The sequence below is a fragment of the Mobula hypostoma genome, chromosome 8 (genome assembly GCF_963921235.1).
Source record: "Mobula hypostoma chromosome 8, sMobHyp1.1, whole genome shotgun sequence".
NCBI lineage: Eukaryota > Metazoa > Chordata > Chondrichthyes > Myliobatiformes > Myliobatidae > Mobula > Mobula hypostoma.
Genome location: NC_086104.1, coordinates 153045596 through 153062907, shown reverse-complemented (window position 1 = coordinate 153062907; position 17312 = coordinate 153045596). Strand labels below are relative to the sequence as shown.

General features: G+C 42.4%; 1 protein-coding gene across 1 annotated transcript in view; it reads left to right on the top strand.

The window, feature by feature from the left end:
* ckap2l (cytoskeleton associated protein 2-like) overlaps positions 1–11955 on the top strand; it is a 37989-nt gene extending 26034 nt beyond the window's left edge. The window contains exons 6-9 of the mRNA XM_063057107.1: positions 4980–5138; positions 5249–5321; positions 8202–8346; positions 9308–11955. Of these exons, the coding sequence (XP_062913177.1) occupies positions 4980–5138; positions 5249–5321; positions 8202–8346; positions 9308–9527 (597 nt within the window). The 3' untranslated portion in view covers positions 9528–11955. The remainder of the gene's footprint in view (positions 1–4979; positions 5139–5248; positions 5322–8201; positions 8347–9307) is intronic.
* The last annotated feature ends 5357 nt before the right edge of the window (positions 11956–17312 follow it).

Sequence of the window (17312 nt, the reverse complement as noted above, 5' to 3'; positions counted from 1 at the left end):
TGCCATCCCAGGAATCAATCTGGTGAACCTTCTTTGTACTCCCTCTATGGCAAGGATGTCTTTCCTCAGATTAGGGGACCAAAACTGCACACAATACTCCAGGTGTGGTCTCACCAAGGCCTTGTACAACTGCAGTGGTACCTCCCTGCTCCTGTACTCGAATCCTCTTGCTATAAATGCCAGAATACCATTCACCTTTTCCACCGCCTGCTGTACCTGCATGCCCACTTTCAATGACTGGTGTATAATGACACCCAGGTCTCGTTGCACCTCCCCTTTTCCTAATCGGCCACCATTCAGATAATAATCTGTTTATCTATTTTTGCCACCAAAGTAGATAACTTCACATTTATCCACATTAAATTGCATCTGCCATGAATCTGCCCACTCACCCAACCTATCCAAGTTACCCTGCATCCTCTTAGCATCCTCCTCACAGCTAACACTACCACCCAGCTTCGTGTCATCCGCAAACTTGGAGATGCTGCATTTAATTCCCTCATCCAAGTCATTAATATATATTGTAAACAACTGGGGTCCCAGCACTGAGCCTTGCGGTAACCCACTAGTCACCGCCTGCCATTCTGAAAAGGTCCCGTTTATTCCCACTCTTTGCTTCCTATCTGCTAACCAGTTCTCCACCCACACCAATACCTTACCCCCAATACCATGTGCTTTAAGTTTGCACACTAATCTCCTGTGTGGGACCTTGTCAAAAGCCTTTTGAAAATCCAAATATACCACATCCACTGGTTCTCCCCTATCCACTCTACTAGTTACATCCTCAAAAAATTCTATGAGATTCGTCAGACATGATTTTCCTTTCACAAATCCATGCTGACTTTGTCTGATGATTTCACTGCTTTCCAAATGTGCTGTTATCACATCTTTGATAACTGACTCCAGCAGTTTCTCCACCACCGACGTTAGGCTAACCGGTCTATAGTTCCCCGGTTTCTCTCTCCCTCCTTTTTTAAAAAGTGGGATTACATTAGCCACCCTCCAATCCTCAGGAACTAGTCCAGAATCTAACGAGTTTTGAAAAATTATCACTAATTGTTATAGGTTGGTAAATCTGTGGAATTTGTTGCCGCAAGTGGCAGTGGAGGCCAAGTCATTGGGTGTATTTAAGGCTGAGACAGATAGTTTCTTGATTAGCCAGGGCATCAAAGTGTATGGGGAGAAGGCAGGGGAATGGGGATGACTGGAAGAATTGGATCAGCCCATGATTGAATGGCAGAGCAGACTCGATGGGCCAAATGGCCTACTTCTGCTCCTATATCTTATGGTCTTACCAAAAGAGGACCACCAGACTCAAAAACAGTTACTTCCCAAAGCTGCCGGGCTGATCAACACTTCCACCCACCACACATCCCCATCACCATTACTTTATCATCTTGTGTGCCAGAATCACTTTGGGTACAGAGACTTCTGTACCTAGCATCACTTTATGTACATACAATTTAATCTTTTAAAAAGAGAGGGGAGGGAGGGAACGTTGACTCAGACCATGAGAGGCCTGTGTCGGGCATTTTCATGCCATACAAGGCACAGATTGGAAGTCTGTGTGGGGCGCCACTCCTCGCACAGACACAAGAGCAATGTATGGGTAAGTGCCCTGCTCGAGGGCACAAACACACTGCCACAGCTGAGGCTCGAACCAGCGACCTTCAGATCACTAGACGAACGCCTTAACCACTTGGCCACGTGCCCAACATTTAATAAAGTACAAGTAAATCTTTAGTTTTTTTAATGGTTTTGTTAATACTGCATCAGATCCAGAGTAACAATAATTGTGTTGAGCGTTACATTTGTGTACTGAAGAATGATAATAAACTACCTTGAATATCTTGAAATTAATAGAAACATAGAAACATAGAAAATAGGTGCAGGAGTAGGCCATTCGGCCCTTCGAGCCTGCACCGCCATTTATTATGATCATGGCTGATCATCCAACTCAGAACCCAGCCTTCCCTCCATACCCCCTGACCCCTGTAGCCACAAGGGCCATATCTAACTTCCTTTTAAACATAGCTAATGAACTGGCCTCAACAGTTTGCTGTGGCAGAGAATTCCACAGATTCACCACTCTCTGTGTGAAGAAGTTTTTCCTAACCTCGGTCCTAAAAGGCTTCCCCTCTATCCTCAAACTGTGACCCCTCGTTCTAGACCTCCCCAACATCGGGAACAATCTTCCTGCATCTAGCCTGTCCAATCCCTTTAGGATCTTATACGTTTCAATCAGATCCCCCCTCAATCTTCTAAATTCCAACGAGTACAAGCCCAGTTCATCCAGTCTTTCTTCATATGAAAGACCTGCCATCCCAGGAATCAATCTGGTGAACCTTCTTTGTACTCCCTCTATGGCAAAGATGTCTTTCCTCAGATTAGGGGACCAAAACTGCACACAATACTCCAGGTGTGGTCTCACCAAGGCCTTGTACAACTGCAGTAGTACCTCCCTGCTCCTGTACTCGAATCCTCTCGCTATAAATGCCAGCATACCGTTCGCCTTTTTCACCGCCTGCTGTACCTGCATGCCCACTTTCAATGACTGGTGTATAATGACACCCAGGTCTCGTTGCACCTCCCCTTTTCCTAATCGGCCACCATTCAGATAATAATCTGTTTTCCTATTTTTGCCACCAAAGTGGATAACTTCACATTTATCCACATTAAATTGCATCTGCCATGAGTTTGCCCACTCACCCAACCTATCCAAGTCACCCTGCATCCTCTTAGCATCCTCCTCACAGCTAACACTGCCACCCAGCTTCGTGTCATCCGCAAACTTGGAGATGCTGCATTTAATTCCCTCATCCAAGTCATTAATATATATTGTAAACAACTGGGGTCCCAGCACTGAGCCTTGCGGTACCCCACTAGTCACCGCCTGCCATTCTGAAAAGGTCCCGTTTATTCCCACTCTTTGCTTCCTGTCTGCTAACCAATTCTCCACCCACACCAATACCTTACCCCCAATACCGTGTGCTTTAAGTTTGCACACTAATCTCCTATGTGGGACCTTGTCAAAAGCCTTTTGAAAATCCAAATATACCACATCCACTGGTTCTCCCCTATCCACTCTACTAGTTACATCCTCAAAAAATGCTATGAGATTCGTCAGACATGATTTTCCTTTCACAAATCCATGCTGACTTTGTCCGATCATTTCACCGCTTTCCAAATGTGCTGTTATCACATCCTTGATAACTGACTCCAGCAGTTTCCCCACCACCAACGTTAGGCTAACCGGCCTATAATTCCCCGGTTTCTCTCTCCCTCCTTTTTTAAAAAGTGGGGTTACATTAGCCACCCTCCAATCCTCAGGAACTAGTCCAGAATCTAACGAGTTTTGAAAAATTATCACTAATGCATCCTCTATTTCTTGGGCCACTTCCTTAAGCACTCTGGGATGCAGACCATCTGGCCCTGGGGATTTATCTGCCTTCAATCCCTTCAATTTACCTAACACCACTTCCCTACTAACATGTATTTCGCTCAGTTCCTCCATCTCACTGGACCCTCTGTCCCTTACTATTTCTGGAAGATTATTTATGTCCTCCTTAGTGAAGACAGAACCAAAGTAATTATTCAATTGGTCTGCCATGTCCTTGCTCCCCATAATCAATTCACCTGTTTCTGTTTGCAGGGGACCTACATTTGTCTTTATCAGTCTTTTCCTTTTTACATATCTATAAAAGCTTTTACAGTCCGTTTTTATGTTCTCTGCCAGTTTTCTCTCATAATCTTTTTTCCCCTTCCTAATTAAGCCCTTTGTCCTCCTCTGCTGAACTCTGAATTTCTCCCAGTCCTCAGGTGAGCCACTTTCTCTGGCTAATTTGTATGCTACTTCTTTGGAATTGATACTATCCCTAATTTCTCTTGTCAGCCACGGGTGCACTACCTTCCTTGATTTATTCTTTTGCCAAACTGGGATGAACAATTGTTGTAGTTCATCCATGCAACCTTTAAATGCTTGCCATTGCATATCCACCGTCAATCCTTGAAGTGTCATTTGCCAGTCTATCTTAGCTAATTCACGTCTCATACCTTCAAAGTTACCCCTCTTTAAGTTCAGAACCTTTGTTTCTGAATTAACTACGTCACTCTCCATGTTAATGAAGAATTCCACCATATTATGGTCACTCTTACCCAAGGGGCCTCTCACGACAAGATCGCTAATTAACCCTTCCTCATTGCTCAAAACCCAGTCCAGAATAGCCTGCTCTCTAGTCGGTTCCTCGACATGTTGGTTCAAAAAACCATCCCGCATACATTCCAAGAAATCCTCTTCCTCAGCACCTTTACCAATTTGGTTCACCCAGTCTACATGTAGATTGAAGTCACCCATTATGTAGATAAATGCATAAAATGCAATTATTTATTGAAATACGGCGGGGAGTAGGATCTTCCAGCCCTCCAGCCACACTGCCCAGCAATCCCCTAATTTAATTTTAGAGTAATCATTGGGTAATTTACAATGACCAATTAACCTACCAACCAGTCTTTGGTCTTGGGAAGAAACCAGAGCACCCTGAAGAAACCCAAGTGGTCACAGCGAGAACGTGTAAACTCCTTACGGGCAACAGCGAGAATCGCTGGTACTGTAAAGCATTGTGCTAACCAACTAAGCTACTGTGCCGCTGCTTTTAAGAAAGTAATAAAGTCTGTTAAGAATTTGGAGCAGGGGATTTCTTCATTCTTCTATTGACATCCAATTGGGACTTCTAATCAGCTGCGAAGTAGCAGAACTGATTGCTCAACTTTGTTTTTTTTTTGTAAACTAAATTGGTCTTTAAGATAATTGACTGTACTTAATTGTTTACCAGTTTCTGTCAGTTTATCAGTGGGTTCAATCACTGCTAAATTCACCAGATTTTGGCTGGATTTTTGGTGCAGTCTCGAATCACTATTCAGGTCCACCCTTTCAATTGTGTTTAACTGGAAAGTTTATTGTTTTACCTCGATTTCCCTAGGGTTCCTCTCCTGAATACGTATATGAAGCACTGAAGAATGTTCCAGAAGGTGAAAAATTTGCCAAGTACTGGATTTGCCAAGCACGTCTGCTGGAATTAACTGACACAATGGAGGCTGTCATTGCCCTTTTTGAGAAGGCTGTTCACAGTGGTGCAGAGGTAACAATATTTGGGGAAAACACTAAAATGCATTTGAATTATTGAAAATAGCAGGTTTAAATTTTTGAAGTTTTGTCCTTTGCAATGAGAAACTCTTAACTCTTTCATAGCCTGTTGAAGAGCTGCGGTCTGCACTTGTGGAAACCATCATGAGAAATGCAAACTCTCACACAGCCTGTACAGGTAAATTTGTAGCTTTAAAAGAGTTTCCTTTAGATTTATAATGATTTTTTATAAAATTATTTCTAAATGATGTTCTTGTACTAAATTAATGTCATCAGTTTTAAACCATCAAGGCTGCTTAAACAAAGAAATTCAAGTTTTTCAATGGTGTACCTAGAACCATAGAACAGTACAACACGGATAACAGGCCTTTCAGCCCATCTAGTCCATGCCAACCTATTCTGCCTAGTCTCATTGACCTGCACCTGGACCATAGCCCTCCATATCCCTCCTATCCATGTATTTATCCAAATTTCTCTTAAATGTTGAAATCGAACCCATGTCCACCACTTATATTGGCAACATGTTCCACACCCTCACCATTCTCTGAGTGAAGAAGTTTCCACCTCAGGTTCCCCTTAATTATTTCACCTTTCACCCTTAACTTATCTCCTCTAATTTTAGTCTCACCCGACCTCAGTGGGAAAAGCCTGCCTGCATTTACCCTATTGGTACCCCTCCTAATTTTGTATCAAATCTCCCCTCCAACTCCTATGCTCTAGGGAATAATGTCCTAACCAACTCAACCTTTCCACTATACAGGTGTCCCCCGCTTTTTGAACGTTCGCTTTACGAAACCTCGCTGTTACGAAAGACCCACATTAGTTATCTGTTTTCGCTAACAGAAGGTGTTTTCACTGTTAGGAAAAAAGGCAGCATGCGCTCCGAGCAGCCAAGCTCCTCCCCTGGAGCTGCATTCTAGCCGGCATTGCTTAAACACATGCCTGTGAGCAGCCGTTAGCAAGATGAGTTCTAAGGTATCAGAAAAGCCTAAAAGAGCTCGTAAGGGTGTTACACTTAGCATAAAACTAGACATAATTAAGCGTTTCGATCGTGGTGAACGAAGTAAGGACAACGTGAGTTTGGCTTGTGGAAATTGACGAAGATGATGTTGAAGAGGTTTTGGCATCCCATGTCCAAGAACTGATAGATGAAGAGCTGATGCAATTGGAAGAGCAAAGGATAACAATCGAAACCGAATGCAGTAGCGAACGGACCGATAGTGAAGTCGTCCAGGAACTAAACATAAAGCAACTGCATGAGGTGATAGAAAAATGCGCGAAGCTAAGCAGTCAAGCATACTGTCGTTTTTCAAGCCTTCCACATGAGCCACAGCAGACGACGAACCTCGACCTTCAACATCGAGGCAGGCAGACATAAAAGAAGATGACCTGCCTGCCCTGATGGAAACAGACGTTTATGAGATGACACCCCAGTGTCCCACCACCCCAACTCCAGACCGCGGACCAATACATTGCCACGGAGAATGCAGTGGTAGCCGGGATGCATCCAACATATCTTTAAGAAAAAAAACGAAATAAACAAGCTAATTAATTAGGTGCCGCCCGGCACGTAAATGTCAGCCCAGATCAGAGGTTACAGAAGTGCAGAATGGCTACATTCAGCAAAAGTGTCCTGTCCCAATTAAGCAGCATAGTGTCCTGAATAAATGAAGAAAATCCTGGCTACTTTTTTGATTAGTTTATATTCTTTAAGTGTTGTCCCAAATAAGTGGCTGCCCTGATTAACTAATGGCCCAGTTAACCGATATCCACTGTACAGGAGGTTGATAGGTCTGTGATTAGTAAGGGCATGCAATACTCCAGATGCAGTTGAACTAGAGTTCTATAAAGCTGCCACATAACTTCCTGATTTTTGAATTCAATGCCTCAACTAATAAAGGCAAGCATTTAAGGTGCCTTCTCCCACCCCATCAACTTCTGTAAGCACTTACAGTGAGCTATGAACATGGGCCCCCAAGTCCCTCTGCTCATCAACATCTGCAGATCATCACTGATCAAAAACATCTAGCTAGAATAAGTCCTTTCAACCACTACCCTGTGTCTTCTATGGGCAAGCCAGTTCTGAATCCAAGTGGTCAATTCACCAGGGATCTTCTGCATCTTAATCTTAAGACCATAGACTATACGAGTTTGGAGCAGAATTAGGCCAATTGGCCATCGAGTCTGCTCCGCCATTCCATCATGACTCTTTTATTATCCCTCTCAAACTTATTCTCTTGCCTTCTCCCCATAACATTTGACGCCCTGATTAATCAAGAACCTACGAACCTCTGGCTTAAATATACCGAATGACTTGAACTGCACAGCTGTCTGTGGCAACGAATTCCACAGATTCACCAACCTCTGGCTGAAGAAAATTTTCCTCATCTCTTCTAAATGGACATCGCTGAATTCTGAGACTGTGGCCTCTGATTCTAGACTTCCCCCACTATAGGAAACATCCTCTCCACATCCACTCTATTCAAACCTTTCAATATTCAATAGGTTTCAATGACATACCACCTCATTTTTCTAAACTCCAGTGAGTGCAGGACCAGAGCCATCAAACACTCATATTAACCCTTTCATTCCTGAGATTATTCTCGGGTACCTTCTCTGGACTGTTCAATGCCAGCGCATCGTTTCTTGGATAGGGAGCCCAAAACTGCAATTAATACTCCAGGTGTGGTCTGACAAATGCCTTGTAAAGCTTCAGCATTACATCCTTGCTTTTGTATTCTTGTCCTTCCAAAATGAACACTAACATTACATTTGTCTTTCTTATCACCGACTCTACCTGCAAGTTGAACTTTAGGGAATTATGCAAAAGGACTCCCAAGTCCCTCTGCACCTCTAATTTTTGAATTTTCTCCCCATTTACAAAATTGTCCACCCTTTATTCCTTCTGTCAAAATGCATAACTATGCAGTTTCCTATATTACATTCCATTTGCCACTTCTTTCCCTATTCCCCCAACCTGTTAAGTCCTTCTGCAGACTTGGCCACAAAGCCATCATCCAAATCATTCCCAATTTTGCCTGTGTTTATATTCTGGCAGAAAAAGAAGATACTAAAACAGAAAGTTTTGAAGAGACTGCAGTTGTCACACCTTGTACAAAAGTGAGGCTTTTGTGTGGCAAAACAGATGAGCGTGGTTCATCCGTGATCAAATACAAAATCACTGCAACACCTCAAGTGCTCAGGTAAGATTTTGGAATCAACCCACTTCCACTGATGAGAGTGAAAAGAAGCAAGAGAGCCAACCAATGTACTTCTCTATATTGATCCCTTCTACTTGCATTTGTAGCCTTCCTTATGTTGACAATTCAACTATCTAGATGCTGCTTAAAGGTTGTGAGAATACCTGCCTTCACCACCGTGTCAGACAGTGAATTGTAGATTCCAGCCACTTTGTTGGGAGGAGGGGTGGAAATTCCCCTTGAATCGCCACTAAACCTTCTACCTATACCTTATTCCTTTGCCCTCTTGTTTTTGACACACACTACCATGGGGAGAAAGATAGAACCTATCTATTCCCTTCCTAATTTTGTATTCCTGTTATTGCTTGGCTATTTATGCCCCAGCCTATTTAATCTCCCCTTGTAACTCAAATGCTGCAATCCCAGGAATGCCCTGATTAAATCTCCTTGGTAAACTCTTTAATACAATCACATCCTTTTTACAGTGTGGTAACCAGATCCGCATATAACCCTCCAGGTGTGCCAATGCTCTGCCCAACTTTCCAGCTGATCAGTGCCATGGTAGCCTAAGACAATCCTCAGAGATTTCAACACAGTTTGCAAGTGACATTAGTTATACCTCTACATTCTCATACAAGTTGTTAATCACTAACATCAAGGGTCCCAGGACCAGTCTTTGTGATATTCCACTGGTTACAGGCTTCCAATCAGAAAAACAAATGCACAACCACGCATTTGACTCTTATTATCAAGCTGACTTTGGTAACTTGCCTTGGATACCATGAGCTTGATAGAAGTGTATATGTTACGAACAATACACACAATGTGCTGGAGGAACTCAGTAGGTCGGGCAGCATCTATGGTTGGAAATAAACAGTCAAAGTTTCAGACTGAGACACTTCTGCAAAGAGTGAAATCAAAGAAGTGACACTTTTTCAAACTCACATAATGCATTCCTTTGCAGAATGAATGAATCTATGAGACGAATCCGATCAACAGGTCACCAGGATCTGAAGTTTCTCACCCCAGTCCGACGTTCAGTTCGCATTGAGCAGATTTCTGCTTCACACCCTGAGATGCTGAGAGAACATGACTGCTGTGTGACCTCACTGAATGAACTTCTAGATGAGGAAGAGGCTGAAACATTTGTATACAGAGAAAACCAGGCTCTGCTGGGAGAATAACAGAATTGTGACTGGAATGCTTCAGATGTTTAGTGCATAACATTCACATTAGCTACCAGATTATTTGTACATTATGTATAGAATAAACTATTGCATTTGGTCATCTCAAAGATAAGCTACATTTTATTTTTATTTTAGAGATACAATGCAGAACAGCTCCTTCTGGCCCAATGAGCCACACCACCCAGCAACCCATCTATTTAACCCTGGCCTAATCACAGAGCAATCTACAATGACCATTTAACCTACTAACTGATATATCTTTAGAATACGAGAGAAAATCAGAGCATCCGGAGGGAACCAACTCATTCACGTGGAAGAACATATGAACTTGTACAAACAACATTGGAATTGAGCTCCAAACTCCGATGCCCCTAGCTGTAATAGTGACATTCTAACCGCCAAGCTACTGTTGTTGCCTATAGATGTGCTAACTTATCTCCTTGGCTAAGCAATCTCCTGATTCCACAAATACCAATACTCTATTACTGCTTGATTTTTACTGTGAAAAGCTAATTACTGGGTGGTAAGTTCATATTTCAATCGATAAACTTCCAAGTACTTCCTATTGTTTCTCTCTGCTCTTCCACCCATCACTGTAAATATACCTTCATGTTGTTTTATTTTTCTCAAGTTTTTCCTATCTCCATTGCATCAATAACAGCTTGTTAAAATCCGATTGGATGACTTTCAAGGGCTCTGTGTAATTCTGGGGTCATTGATATCATTTATGGAAATGAAGTAAACACAAGAGCTTCTGCCGATGTTGGAAAAAAAGTGCTGGAGTAGTTCAGCAGGTCATGAGGCATCTATGGAGAGGAATGAAGAGCCAATATTTCATGCTGAAACCTTTCACCGGGACTCCATAGATGTTGCCCAAACTGCTGAGTTCCTCCAGTAGTTTTTTGTGTGAAGTAACTCGTACCTGTTCACTGTGGCATGTAATCTGTGAAGCAAGGTTTATTAGTTTGTACTTTCATCAACTATTTAACATATTCCAAAGCAGGATATTAGTAACATTGCTTATTAAACTTATTCTCATATTTCACTATGATATGGGAGGCTGCCATTTGGCTCATTGTGCCTACGTTAGTTCCAATCAATTCTATTTCATCTGTTTATTCCTTCGTGAGATATTGTTTCTTGTCACTTCCCTCACCACGTCCACAAATAGGGGTAGTTTACAAGTTCAGATTGATTTATCACATGTACATTGATGATGTGTCATTTGCATTTACAGCCAACACAGCAAATGTGCTTGGGGCAGTCCACAAATGTTGCTACACATTCCAGTGCCAACAATGCAACATGCCCACAATGAACCTACCAACCAGCATGTCTGATATAGGACGGAATTGATTTCCCCGGGTACTCCAAGGTGGTCACAGGGGCAATACACAAGCTCCACATGGCAGCACTAGAGAATGGGATCAAAGCTAGATGACTAGAACTGTGAGCTAGCAATACTAAATACCATGTGACCATGCTGTCCTACTGAGCATATGAGGCAAGACATGATATGTATACACAGTGGCCGTTTTATTATGTAGGAGTGGAACCCAGTTTGGTCTTCTCCTGTTAGCCCCTTACTTCAAGGTTCGATGTCTTGTGTATTCAAAGATGTTCTTCTGCACACCACTGTTGTAAAGCGTGTTTATTTGAATTATTGTTGCCTTCCTGTCAGCTTGAACGCATTTGGCCATTCTTTTGAACTCTCATTATCAAGGCATTTTCGCGCATAGACTGCTCACTGGATGATTTTTTGTTTCTCGTAGTATTCTCTGTAAACTCTAGTGCAGGGGTTCCCAACATTTTTTTTATGCCATGAAACCTTACCATTAACCAAAGGGTACGCGGAGCACAGGTTGGGAACCCCTTCTCTTGAGACTGCTGTGCATAAAAATCCCAGGAGATCAGCAGTTTCTGAGATGCTTGAACTACTCTGGCACCAATAGTCATTCCATGGTCAGAGTCACTTAGATCATATTTCTTCCCCGTTCTGATATTTGGACTGAACAATAACTGAATCTCTTGATCATTTCTGCATGTTTTAATGGATTAAGTTGCTGCCACATGATTGGCTGATTAGATAGTTGCATTAACAGCCAGTGTGCTAATAAAGTGTGTGTACGTATGTCTGTAAACCCATCCACATAGTTGATTCTTAACTGCCCTTTGAACTTCCCAAGCAGTTCAAGCTAACTTGGAGTAGGTACTAAATGCTAGTTCTACTTGCATTGTCTATACTCTAGCAATAGGGAGGAAATTATGTAACCCTGCCATTGAAGGAATGGCACAATTGCTGTAAAGTTTTTAAAACGATAAGAACTAAACATGTACATAATAAACTTGTGTATAGGCACCATCGTGTGCCTAAAAATAAAATGTTGCTTACTGAAATGGCCTTGGTGAAATAAATGTGTTTGAGTACTGATAAGTTTCTGGGAAAATGATATAACTACGCTTGTTTTGGCATGAGACTCTCCCATTCCCAGGAGTCAACATGCATAACAAAAGGCTAATCTGAGGTAGTTGATTTCAAGTGGATTAGTAGCAAAGTGACTGTGTCTCAACACCTTTTATGCGATGATTTCTTAGGTGCCAGTTTGAGCTACTTCCTTCCACCCACTTACCCCAACAATAAAAGCTGCTACTATGTGCTGGAATTTTAAGTGGGAGGCATATAGCTGTTAGAATTCTTTTGAGGAAACAAGCAGTTTAGCCAGTGGACAGTATTCCTGATGCTGGAGAGATAGTAATGGGGGGGGGGGGAGGGCAACAGAAAGGTGGACAAAGTGAGTAGGGTTTTGCCTCAGACTTCACAATGGAAGACACTAGCAGCATGCTAGAAGTTCAAGAGTGTCGGGGACAGGAGTGAGTGAAGTTGCCATTACTAGGGAGAAGGTGCTTGGGAAACTGAAAGGTCTGAACTTGGACCAGATGGACTACACCTCCAGGGTTCTGAAAGAGGTGGCTGGAGAGATTGTGGAGGCATTAGTAATGACCTTTCAAGAAGGATCAATAGATTCTGTTGTGGTTCAAGAGGACTGGAAAATTGCAAATATCACTCCACCCGTCAAGTAGGAAGAGGCAGAAGTAAGGATATTATAGGCCAGTTAGTGTGACCTCAGAAGTTTGGGAAGATGTTGGAGTCGATTGTTAGGGATGTGATTTTGAGATACTTTGATAAAATAGGCTGAAGTCAGCATACTTAAAGGAAAATTTTGCTTTACAAAACTTTTGGAATGCGTTGAAGAAATAACAAGCAAGATAGTCAAAGGAGAGATGGTGGATATGTGGTTGGATTTTCAAAAGGCCTTTGACAAGATGTCACACATGAGGCTGCTTAACAAAATAAGAGCCCATGGAACTACAGGAAAGACTATCATGGATAGAGCATTGGCTGATTGGCAGGAGATGAGGAGTGGGAGTAAAGGGAGCCTTTTCTAGTTGGCTGCTGGTGACTAGTGGTGTTTCACAAGGGTCTGTGTTGGGACCAGTTCTTTTTACGTTATATTTCAATGATTTAGATGATAGAACTGATGGCTTTGTGGCCAAGTTTACAAATAATCTGAAGATAGATGGAGGGGCAGGTAGTGTTAAGGAAGCAGAGAGGCTACAGAATGACTTAGACAGATTAGGAGAATGGGCAAAATGTGGGAAATGGAATACAGTGTCAGGAATTGTTTAGTTATGCACTTTGATAGGAATAAAAGTGTAGACTTTCTAAATGGAGAGAAAATTTCAAAATCTGAGATGAAAAGGGCCTTGGGAGTCCCTGTGCAGGATTCCCAAAACGTTAATTTACAGGTAGGGTGAATGGTGAGGAAGTCAAAAGCAATGTTAACATTCATTTTGAGAGGATTAGATTATGAAAGCAAGGATATAATGCTCAGGCTTTATAAGACACTGGTGAGGCTTCATTTGGAGTATTGTGAGCAGTTTTTGGCCCCTTTTCCAAGAAAGGATGTGCTGACATTGGAGAGGGTTCAAAGGAGTTTCACGAAAATGATTCTGGGATTGAAAAGTTTATATATGAGGAAGATTTGATGGCTCTGAGCTTGTACTCACTGGAATTCAGAAGAACAGGGGGGAGGCTGGGTCTTCATTGAAACCTATTGAATGTTAAAAGGATTTAATAGAATGAACGTGGAGAGGATGTTTCCCGTGGTGGGGGAGCCTCAGAATACAGGGATATCCTTTTAAATGGAGATGAGAGGAATTTCTTTAGGTAATAAATCTGGAATTTATTACCACAGTTGGCTGTGGAGGCCAAGTCATTGGGTATATCTGAGGCAGAGGTTGATAGACTCTTGATTAGTCAGGGCATGAAGGGATATGGATGAAGGCAGGAGACTGGGGCTGACAGGGAAATGGATCAGCCTTGATTAACTGATGGAGTAGACTCAATGGGAGAAACATCCTAATTCTAAACATCCTTATTCATTTGGAATTTCAGACATGAGGCTGCTAAATAAAGTAAGAGCCCATGGTGTTAGAGATGTGGTACTAGCATGGATAGAAGATTGACTGGCAGAAGGCTGGGTCTGGGGATAAAGGAGTCAGTATAGGGGCCACCTTTTCATTTTCAGTTAATAATCTGGATGAAGGATTGATGGCATTGTGACCAAGATTGCAGACAGGTAATGTGGGGGCAGCAAGTCTACAGAAGGATTTGGACTTATTGGGCGATGGGAAAGAAGTGGCAGATAGAATACAGCATGTGGAACTGCTGGGTTGTGCATTTTGGCAGGAGGGATAAGGATTTTCTAAATGGGAAGAGTATTCAGAGAATGGAGATCCAAAGGGATCTGGGAGTCCTGGTTCAGGATTTCCCTAAGGTTAACTCAAGGCTAAGTCAGTAGTGAGGGAGGCAAATCCAATGTCAACAGATATTTAGAGAGGACTAGAATATGAAAAGCAAGGATGCACTGCTGAAGCTCAATATAAGGTCAGAATATTGTGAGCAAGTTTAGGTCCTACAGCAGGGGTCCCCAACCTTTTTTGCACCACAGACCGGTTTAATATTGACAATATTCTTGCAAATCAGCCGACCGGGAGGGGGGGGGGCCGGGGGGAAGGGTGTTAATCACGACTGGAATATAGGTACTCAATTTCGTTTCTAAAAGGGTTTACAGTATCTAACAAATTTAATATTAAACACGCAGCGCATATTTTCCTCGCATGAATATAGTGATAAGTCAATTATAAGTCAATAGCATCATAACATTTTAAGTAACTTTTGGATATTAAACACAGCACACACTTTCCTCATTTGAACATATAAAATCATTGCAACACACCAATATCGCTGAATCAGTGGGAGCCCTGGGCTTGTTTCCCTGCAACAAGATGGTCCCATCGAGGGGTGGTGGGAGACATCGATACTCGAAGGGGGTTCCTTATGTCCAGTCTATTCCACAATTTAGTTTTCGTTGCATTCATTGCATTGAAGGAAGTTTTCTTTTTTCTTGCAGTCTTGGCCTCAGTTGTCTCTGCATTATCATCATCATTAGGCTTTTTATGTCCCCTACCACCTCTTCCAAAGAAACTCTCAAGCAACATTTGTTTTTTAACTCATCGAGTACAATAGTTGTAGGTTAATGACCGACTGATGACCTCACGTAGGTAGTGACCTCATGCGCGTAATGACCTCACGTGCGTTCAAGTTCAACAGTGGGCATGACAGGGAATGAGGAAAGGTGCAGGTTACTCATATTGTTTCATATCGCCAAATTATATCGTTTCCTCGCAACCAAAGCACATGCTTTGCGGCCTGGTGGTTGGGAATCACTGTCCTACAGTATATCTAAGAAAAGATGTGGTACCCTTGAATAATGATCCTGTGAATGAAAGGTTTAACACAAGAGGAGCAGTTGATATCTCGGGGCTTGAACTTGATGTGGTGGGAGAGGGAGGAGAGTAAGGAATTCATTAAATACTGAATATTGAAAAAGACAGGATATAGTGGACATGGAGAGGATGTTTCTAGTGGTAGGAAAATCTAGGATCCAAGGACACAATCTCAGAATAACCAGGCAACACACACAAAATGCTGGTGGAACACAACAGGCCAGACAGCATCCATAGGAAAAAGCACAGTCAATGTTTGTGCTTCTTCCTATAGGTGCCGTCTGGCCTGTTGTGTTCCACCAGCATTTTGTGTGTGTGTTGCTTGAATTTCCAGCATCTGCAGATTTCCTCGTGTTTGCGTCTCAGAATAACCAGGTCTCTTTTGACCTGCACCAGTTTTGATTGTGGGAAGAGCTGATGTTCTTGGATGCAATACATCACACATTTTGGAATCAGCAAGGCTTGAGCTATGCAACACACATCAAAGTTGCTGGTGAACACAGCAGGCCAGGCAGCACCTCTAGGAAGAGGTACAGTTGACGTTTCAGGCCGAGACCTTTTCACCAGCAACTTTGATGTGTGTTGCTTGAATTTCCAGCATCTGCAGAATTCCTGTTGTTTGAGGCTTGAGCCATGTCTCTTTAGGTCCCCACTTTGTACAGCCTCGCCTTTGACCTGCTGCATACTGGAAGCTCTTTAGTACCAGCTCCCAATTAACATCTCTGCTTGAAGTGGTAAAACCACTTCGATTGTGTCTCTTATTTTCATATAACATCAAAGACAATCAAGTCTATGTCAGCTCTCAAAGAATTCCACAGCCCCATTCTCTCATTTATTTCCTTAAAATCCTTCTCATGTCCCCGATCAACACTTTTTGCCACACTTTCCCGATTCTCTCTCCTGAATATTGAAAAAGCCAGGATATAGCGGATGCATTAATGAGTTAATGTAAGTTATATTAACTCAATAATCCACCAGCCACCTTTGGGATATAAGGCAGCACTAGCACATGTGACTGGGCGAACCTGCAAACTCTACTTAGATGGAACCCAATATCAGAATCAAACCCTGCTCCCTGGAGCTACGTAGCAGCAGCACTGAGTGGTACACAGCTCCACTACGAGATTTCTTAAAAGTAGTAATGGTGAAAGGAGAGATCACCAACCAGCTGTGACAGGGCACCTGGTCAATGAGTTTATTACTGTCATGTGCTGATACAATGAAAAACTTGCCACCCACACAGATCAGTGAAATGAGGTAGTACAAAGGAAAGCAATAACAATGCACAATAAAGCGTTACAGAGAACGTGCAGTGTAGACTGTTGTGCTTGATATAGAGAGAGTGCAGAGCACACAAGGACACCACCAGTATGCAGGGTGTTCGAATGAAGTTTAAATGGCAATGCTGCTGTACAATACGTGAACTCTCCCATGTGGAGGTGGCTAACCGAATGACATAGGAATACAGCAATTAACTACCACAACGAGATAAGTTGTGAGTTGAATAGTCCATTTTATTGTACAAGGGGAATGGTCAATAGTTTTATAATATGTGCTCTCAGGGGGATCTTCCACTTGTTGGGAAGGGGGTGGGGGGTGAAGAATATCTGGTTTGAGTGTAGTCTTTGATATGTTGGCTTTAGTCATATTGCCTGGTGCAAAGATTTGTATGGGAGGATGGTCACACATATATATAGAGAACTTATCCTGAAAGATGACTATGGGTTATCCGGGAAAAATGAAGTGGAATATTAACAAAGAATATACCCAGACAGGTACAACTTTCTTATAACATACCCGGCCTTCCCCATACTTGAATTCAAGACCTGGTTGTGAACCCTGTATTTGTTAAAAACTCATTAGTGACACCAGTCACACTTTTACAGAACATACCAATTTAAAGACATCTACCCACTGAAGACTTTCCTCAAG